We start from the raw sequence: 8,989 nt of genomic DNA, 5'->3' as shown, positions 1-8,989 counted from the left end.
AGGATTTTATTGAGTATTTTTGCATTGATATTCATAAGGGAAATTGGTCTGAAGTTCTCTTTCTTTGTTGGATCTTTGTGTGGTTTAGGGATCAGAGTAATTGTGGCTTCATAGAATGAATTGGGTAGAGTAAAGACTACACATATTCATATGGGAATACACCTTGGGGCAGGCACATTTCTGAGCCTGTTCACTTTAAAATACACACTACTGGGCATTCTCAGTTAAGGTTATAATTCAAGAGGAAAAGACGACGGAAGGGAAGGCCCTAGACACATCCAGTCTGCCTTGTAAAAGCAGAAGGGGGAAGGTTCTCTGGTTTTTTTTAGCCTCATGTGCATTTGCTTATTACTTAGAGTCCTGTCAGGAAGAGTTCTATTGTCTCACATCTTCATTCACTCTCCTCACTCTCCCCATTTGGTGGTCTTCTACATGTTGGCTGTTTCCGAGTCTAGGTTGCAAGTGTAGAAGTTTTAGTTTTGTCCTGGTAATTGGTAGGAGAACACCTTTTTGTATACTCACTGTCCCTTTTGATAGCTTCTCCTGGCAAGTGCATATAGAAGGTCTTTGCTTATCCCTCCCCCCCCCCTTCTTAATGATTTCCTGGAGTTGCTTGTGTAAGCACATGTCTGCTCTCCAACCATATTGCAAAATCATCTACCACTTTGTGAATTCCTACCTCACTCTCTAGTTAAGGTCTTTTTGGTTATAAAAGGCTATTAATTTTAAATATGTCCCTTTGACAATTAGATTGACAGTTTCTCTGTAATTTTTTTATATCATGAAAAATTTTCTTCCTTTTCCTCCTGTACCTAGATAATCCTTAGCTCATTTAGTTAAGATGTCATCTCCCTTACTGTTCTGTATGTAGTGCCGCTGTCGCTATAAACCAGATACTCAGATAAGTGTGTAGTCATTACGTTTCTTATTCTGTGATAAAGCACCATGCTCACTGCAGTAGGAGAGAACTGATCTGGCATGAGAGAGGCCTAGCTTCACTCTCCATCTTGCTCTTGTCTTTTAAGAACATGGTCTAGAATTTGTACTTTTTACTGTCATTTCCACAGCCGAGGCTAGGATGTGATGTATGACCCGCTCTGTAAAAGAGCTTGAGAACTAGAGTCTTTAGCTAGTTGCCTGTCTGTCAAAGATACTTGTGCAGCTAAAGCCGTCACTGTGTCAGGGGAGAGAAGAAGTATTGAAGGCATAGCAGCTTGCCGTGACATTTGACAGTCTTAAGCCTGCATCACAGTTGTTTTTGTGGGTATATTTCCTGTCCTCATTGTCTGTCACTTTAGAATCTTCTCTGGCGTTCCTTCATTACATGTTACCACAAGATGAAACATAGGCACTGTTGATGGTTCTGCTTATGTTCAGCTTATACACCAGTACCTGAAGCCACTCAACTCGGAGATGACAGGGAAGTTAAAAGCAATTAAACTCAAAGATCTTTTCTAAAGAAAAATTACAGCTAATTAAACAAGATCTAAGAACACTTACACTTTTGGTTAGGCCACTGCAGTATTTAAAAACCTTTTATTTACTGTTTTCTGTTTATGTCTTTGTGAGTTAGTAGCATATGACTAAGGGTTTAAATTTCTTAGTGATTCTGTTACATGGCAAATTTTTAGTAATCCTTAGAAAATAAGACCTCATTTCAGTAGTAAATTTGAACATCTAAGTGAGCATTTTTTGTTGGAGTTGGCATTAGTACCAGACTGTTTTTATAGAAATAACTGTTTTGAGCATTGGAGAGGAAACTCAGGTGAGCAAAAAGAGGACCTAAGTTTTACACCTGAACACAGGTCATAAGCTGGTTGTGGTGGTGTGCTCTTGAAATCCCAGTTCTGAGCAGGCAGAGACATGGAAATGACTAGCCAGCTTGCCTAGCCTACTTGCTGAGCTAGTGTGAGGCCCTGTGTCATAAACAAGGTAAATGGTCCCTGAGGAAGGAAACCAAAGGTTGTGCTCTAGCTCCATTTGTACCCACTACATCTGTCCCCCCACCCCCAATCCCTGAAATTATGGAACAGAGGAAGTTTAATGAATTAGAGACCAATTCTAGATTTTGGTCTTTCCCTCTTACTATTACAGTTGTGGGTTGATATTTAAACTACTAAGGGCCACAGTCCACCTGCCTCAGTAGAATTATACAAGATTGTTTTGAGAATACCTTAGGACTATTAACCCTGCTTATTCTAAGACACTAGTAAATAGGTTTAGTGATATAATTTTGAGGGATAATAGTTTCTTCAATATCATAACCCAGTAATAAAAATCAGAGACTAATAATAACTTTGAAAATTGTTTTATTCCATTGAAAGGGCTATAAATGACAGGCACTTAACTTGGCTTATGATGATGCTAAAGGATTGTTGGCATAGAATAAGTGGCATTTATTTATTTATTATTTTTGTTTATTTAGACAGGGTTTCTCTGTATAGCCTTGGCTGTCCTGGAACTCGCTTTGTATACTAGGCTGTCTTTGAACTCAGAGATCTGCCTACCTCTGCCTCTTGAGTGCTGGGATTAAAGGCACATGCCACCACTGCCAAGCTCTGTGGTCTTTATAATATGCTTCTTGAATGGAAATATTTAAAAATAGAGAAATATTGCATTTCCCCTGTGTTTAATAAACACAGCTGTTTAATACAGCTTCCTTAAGGGCTCTGTCTTTCCAGTGCTAAGCACTTAAGTTCAGTAAGTCCTCTGCCACTAAGTAACTTACAGTCACAGGAAGAAAGAATCTGCTTGCTCTGGATGCCCTCCCTCCTCACTGGCCGTCCTAGCATGTTCCTCTCATGGCATCGCAGAGCTGCTCCTGCACAGCTGCCACATCACCTCAGCCAGACATGGCTCCTCTGCTGTAATGGCTGCAGACTGCAGCTGGAGGGGTGAGTTAAGTGGTAGGACAGTACAGTAACAAAGTTAGGCCTCTGAAATGTTACCTTGAACACCATTAAAACTTATTAAAAATGTACAATAGCTAGCCCAGAATTTTTTCCACAAATGTGAATTCTCTATCTTTGTCCCCCTCTTTGATACATCACATGTGGAGAATACTGTGTTTCCTGATTAAATCTCATTGTCTCATCTTCAGAGTCAGTGAAGACATGAGGTTAACTGACTTGGAGCTAGGAAAACTAGCAAGTAACATCCAGGAGTTATTGTGTAATGCTTCAGATGTATGCCACGATCGAGCTGTCAAATTTCTCATGTCAAGAGCAAAGGTATTTTATTTTCATATAGTCTTGGTGATTTTTCTGTATATACAAAGTGTTACTTTAGAGATCTAAGTTATATGTAACTGTACCTATGTTCTGTCACAGTCTTAACCATCTTAACACTTGGAAAATTGATGGTATTACTGCTGTGGTCTTCTAAGGAGCTGCTGATATGTCAAATAATTAGAAAATAGAAATAGAAAATTATAAAACCATCCTTTTCCAATTAACTGTTTATTTAAAAGGCTTACTTAAAAATATAATACCATAAAAAAGAAAAAAATATAATACCATAATAATTAATTTGAATCTAATATGCTGGCTTACATACACACATAAACAAAAAGGTGTAACTTGAATATATTTGAGTTACTGTGTTATAAAGTGATAACCAACTATAGGAATCTTCAGCTCTGTATGTTCCAAGTTTTGGATTCTGAAGTATTAGGAAATTTCAGCTAAAGTATAAATGTTTTAAATCATAAATATAACTAATATGATACAACTAACATACTAGGAAAATAAGAATAACATTAGCAGTTACTAAGCTGTGTCAGTTTTATAGCTCATACATCTTTTGTGTAATACTAACTTTTGTCATGATGTGATGTTTTTAAAACTTAGGATGGTTTTCTTGAAAAATTGAATTCCACGGAATTCATAGCACTGTCGAGATTAATGGAGACGTTCATAGTGGACACTGAGCAGATCTGTGGGAGGAAGAGCACATCACTACTTGGGGCCCTTCAGAGCCAAGCAAATAAGTTTGTGAACAGGTTTCATGAAGAGAGGCGGACCAAGCTCAGGTAGCACCGGTACCTTCTCTGCTTTGCTTTTCTCTGCAGAGCAGCTGTGGTAAAGGGTAAACGGACTTGACCGCAGGCAGAATTCCTCCGAATGGGGAAGGAAGTAAGATTGAATTTCTTAGATTCTGATGGAATTAGACTTTATCTTTGTTGAAGTCTTTATCAGTTGATCCTCACTGAATGTCTCTTTCTCACTCAGGGTTGACAAATTGGTTTTCTTAGCTGATTTTGGTTAGGCTAAGAGACAAAACACCTGTTTCTTCTGTTAGTGGGTGGGTCCAGTCTATTCTGTTCCTTTTAGCTAAGGACTGATTCTGAGATGTGCCTGTTAAAGTTCACCATTCTTTCCTTTCCTTTTGAACAGCCTCCTCTTAGACAATGAGCGTTGGAAGCAGGCTGATGTTCCCGCAGAATTTCAGGATCTTGTTGATTCTATAGCGGATGGAAAGATTGCTTTACCTGAAAAAAAGCCAGCGGGTATGTGTAGTTTGTCACACATGGTTCCTCCCACTGTATATTGATGACGACGAGGGCATACCTCTGTCCCTGCACAGCCTACATTCTACATTCTACATTGTGCAAACAAAATAGGTTTTCGATTAAAGTTATAGAGTGATTGCTTTAACCTTGTGTTTTTTCCTGCCTTGCTGTATGCTGTCAGAACCCTGTTAGGGTGCCATGCCCCATCCATGTCTCACAGACTCACTAGAGACTGATCTGGGCACCAGGAAGTGAAGGCTACTTGACATGTAATAATGAGCAATTGCTTGCTGGTAGGCATTGATATTCTAAGTCATTTACAGGTGTTATGTCACTGATGGTCCTCACACTAGGCTTTTAACAAACGCAGACACTTGAGCCCTACACAGTTATGTAAGTAGTTGAGTTGCAGAACTGGGACTCCGATTCAGGCAGAGTGACAACAGGATCTTTTTCTTATCTGCTCTGCTTATCTGTGCACAATAGAGAGTTAATTAAGAAGTTTCCTGTCAGCTGGGCCGTGGTGGCGCACATCTTTGATCCCAGCACTTGGGAGGCAGAGGCAGGCGGATTTCTGAGTTCGAGGCCAACCTGGTCTACAAAGTGAGTTCCAGGACAGCCAGGCTATACAGAGAAACCCTGTCTCGAAAAACCAAAAAAAAAAAAAAAAAGAATGCTTCCTGTCACAAAACAAATAGACATCCAGGTTGAATAGTAATTAGAATTTAACTTTGTTTGCATGAAAGAAAAGGGGGAGCAAGTACTCCCAGTGTCAGAAACAGACACGCCTTTGTTAAGCTAATTCATTTGGCTGCTCCAGGACAGTGATCTAATCTATTTTTCTTTTTACCTCAATATGCTGAATTTTGTCTCATAGTGATAAGAGATATCTCATGCTGTAAATTACTGTATTTAAATCTTTAAGGGATAATGTTAATAATGAAAAGTAGCCAGGTACAATGCTAGTTCTTTGCTAATTCTTTTTTCATTTTTAAAATTTATTTTTTTATGTATTTTGTTTAATTTTATGAGTGTTCTGCCTGTATGTACGCATGCATGCCAGAAGAGGGCATCAGATCCCTTTTCAGATGGTTGTGAGCTACCATGTGGTTACTGAGAATTGAACTCAGGACCTCTGGAAAAGTAACCAGTGTTAACTGCTGAGCCATCTCTCCAGCTCAACTAAATTAATTCTAACTTAAAAAACATGACTTACTAATTTACTGTGTACCAGGCCCAGTAGACAGGAAGTGTATAATCATTATTCCTATCATTCAATGACTGAGAGACAGATAATTTTAACTGCGAAGAACTTACATTGATACAGCCAGTACTTGCAGTAGTGGGACCCAGATCTACGTCTAACTAAGCCCAGTGTACTTCTTTCACAGTGTCATACAACTTCCTAAGGCACAGTCGATACTTGTTTCAAAAATTAGCTAGTTCTAGGGTCTAAACAGGAACTACCCTTTTAATTTTTCTCTCTAGTGATTTTTTTCATCTTGTTTCCTATCTTTCTTGTTTGCTTTGTTTGCTAGTTACAGAAGAAAGGAAGCCAGCTGATGTTCTTATTGTTGAGGGACACCAGTATGCAGTTGTTGGGTGAGTAACACATTTCTCTTTGAAGCTCATCTTCTAGTTCTCCCTTGGAGTGAATTGCTAATCTTGGAATGACAATGTTAAAAGCTGTGAAATATTTAGGGAAATGTTACAATTTTTCTTTTAGTTTACACTATTTTGTAGTATTGTTTATCCATCAGACTCCACTAGCTTCACAGAAAGGAAGGCCCCGGTTCTCCCGTGTAATAGGAAATGTGTGAGGCAGCCCGCGGCCCATGTAGTAACTGCTTGGTACCATTATTACCACCCCAGTCTCTTGCTGCTTTTTTCTCTACAACTTTACCAGTGTATAGGATAGCACAGTAGTTTTACTTATGGACAGTAGTAATCAGTTACATTTATAAAATTATTGCTGTTCATTTGTATCTAATTATGTATCATTTAGCATAGTTCACCATTATCATTGGACCCAATAGATCTTTTTCTCTTTTTTGAATAAATACATCTATAATTCAAGTTACCTGGAAATATACCATCATCTGTACTGCATACCCTTTATGACATTTTAAGTACTCCATTCTCTTTAAAGCACTGAATAGCTTAAATATTGTTTTTGCTTCTTTTCACTGTTTCTGAAATAGCTGCCCCCCTCCAAAAGGAAAGTCGTACCTTGTCATGATGGTGTAGTAGGGTACAAGTGTCTCTCTCTGTACATGTTTTCCTGGTAGAACTCTGAGGTCTGCAGAGGTGAAGGGGTTACTGACTTACTGTTTTCAGAAGCTGGAGGCTTTTGCCCAGTCACTTTGAAGTTACTAGAACGTATATATTTAACAGCAACACTCCTTTTCATTCTCTGGAATCTTTGCTTCTCTCAGGTGGGCAAAGCTGTTGAACCCCCTGTAATCTCACTCCTCTAATTGAAGTGCAATTTCTGTCTTTATTGATTGGTTATTCAGCTACATTTCGTGCACTTGATAAAAATGGTTGGTCCCCCTTGGAAACTAGCTTTCCTGGTTCTTTAAGAAAAGAGACTGTCACCAAAAAAGACTAAACTTCCTGGCCAAAGGGGAATTAGTGCTTCTTCTGAGGGAAGAGTTTAAATGATATGCAGTGGACTCATTAAAGGATATGCTGCCATTCAGGGTAGACTCTGAACTAGGTATGGCGCCTACGCTGACTTCCAAGATGAGTTTAAAAGGCCCGATGCTTCTCTTGAATTTTAGTTTTTAATATCCTACTGAGTTTTAGAAAACATTTAATATGGCTTTCTCATTTCAGAACAGCTGAGTTAATTTAAGTATTTTATCGTAAGTCATTCTTTCCTCCCTTAACTACAGTTATACTTAACCTGCAATAATGTGACTTCTCTATTTGTGACATGTCCTGCTATTAAACTCATAATTGATCACTTTTGGAAAACCTTTTGTGACCACTCTGTAAACTCCTAGGATGTTATGATCTCCTTAAAACATTATAGATTCTTTTCATCTTACTAAGAAAATCTAGGCTAAGCTCCTTTCATTAATTTAAGAGCCATAATCGTAGACTAAAGTTTATGCGAGCAACCAGTCCCACTGGCTGGTCCTCTTCTCACTGTCTCTGATTTGTCTCCAGATTGGAGTACTTGCTGTACAGTAGAGACTTGCTTAAAAGTGCCATGTCGAGGGAATGACAGGATTTCTCATCAGTAAAGAACCCTTTTTTTTCTTGTGGAGAACCCAAGTTTGGTTCCCAGCCACCCCTGGTGGCCAGCAATTATTTTTAACTCCAGTTAAACTCCAGGGGATCCAAAACTGTCTTCTGGCCTCCTTGGGCACTGCACACATATGGTGCACAGACATATACATACACACTCAAAATACCTATACACATATAATAAAAATAAATAAATCTTTAAAAACAACAACAGAATGGTGTTTCTACAGCACAGAGTTTGAGAACAAATTCACTATCAGTCTCTTAGCTGACTCTGAAGTTATACAACTACCAAGATTGGTGTGTCTCCATAGATGTTTTCAACTGGTTGTTTGACTATTTATGAGTGTCTGAGGGTTATCCTTTTCTTCTAGAACTGTTTTGCTGTTAATAAGAATCATTCTTGAATATTGCCAGTGTGTGGATAACATCCCCTCCGTCACTACTGACATGCTCACTCGTCTGACAGATTTGCTGAAGGTGTGTACAGCTTTACCCATGTATCTGAGAAGCAGCTGGAGTCTAAATAATCCTTAACTTGGGAGACACTTAACCATGGTATTTTTAGGGTAGGGGTTTTGTGATACTGATCATGCGCTGTCCACTCCACATTCAGTGTGTGCATAGGTGTGAGGTGCACACATGCTTGTTTGTGCTCATGTGTGCTCACAGGGCCTAACATCCTTAGAGCTGCAAATAGTGCTGGGGATAGGTGCTGAGCATGAGACCACTCAGGTCAGGAGCAGGAATGCTGCTTTCACATGCATGCTCTGCACATCCCAAGACTTTATCTGCTACGATGTCAGCTTTCCAGAACCATTAATGGGAAGTGAAATGGTGATGATTTTGGCTATTTTGTAATAATGTTTTTATGTGCTATGATAGTAAGGCTTTTTACCTACCCCTTGCTGTATTACAATGTATTTTTCTCACTTAATATGATGATTACAGTTTCCCCTCCCTCTCCTCTTCCCAGTTCCTCCCCACCTCTCTTCCCATCCTATCCATTCCCTTTCTGTCTCTCCTTAGAAAAGAATAGGCTTCTGAGAGAGAACAGCAAAATGTACAAAATAGATGTAATAAGATAGGACAGAGGCCACCACCCTGAAGCTGGACAGCAAACCAACAGAGGGAAAGGAGCCCAAGAGGTCACAGCACCAGTGCCCGCTCATCCACACTCCCCCACCAAGAGGTCACAGCACCAGTGCCCGCTCATCCACACTC

The 8,989-nt window shown here is 39.3% G+C and overlaps 1 protein-coding gene across 2 annotated transcripts in view; it reads left to right on the top strand.

Annotated features, from left to right (window-relative positions):
- Vps54 (VPS54 subunit of GARP complex) overlaps positions 1 to 8,989 on the top strand; it is a 77,633-nt gene that overhangs the window by 59,102 nt on the left and 9,542 nt on the right. For both annotated transcript variants that reach the window (XM_021210944.2, XM_021210945.2), the window contains exons 13-17: positions 3,101 to 3,230; positions 3,849 to 4,030; positions 4,395 to 4,507; positions 6,049 to 6,112; positions 8,140 to 8,245. In XM_021210944.2, coding sequence (XP_021066603.1) covers positions 3,101 to 3,230; positions 3,849 to 4,030; positions 4,395 to 4,507; positions 6,049 to 6,112; positions 8,140 to 8,245 — 595 coding nt within the window. The remainder of the gene's footprint in view (positions 1 to 3,100; positions 3,231 to 3,848; positions 4,031 to 4,394; positions 4,508 to 6,048; positions 6,113 to 8,139; positions 8,246 to 8,989) is intronic.

This window comes from Mus pahari, chromosome 13 (genome assembly GCF_900095145.1).
Source record: "Mus pahari chromosome 13, PAHARI_EIJ_v1.1, whole genome shotgun sequence".
Classification (NCBI taxonomy): domain Eukaryota; kingdom Metazoa; phylum Chordata; class Mammalia; order Rodentia; family Muridae; genus Mus; species Mus pahari.
This window is presented reverse-complemented; position numbering and strand designations above follow the sequence as displayed.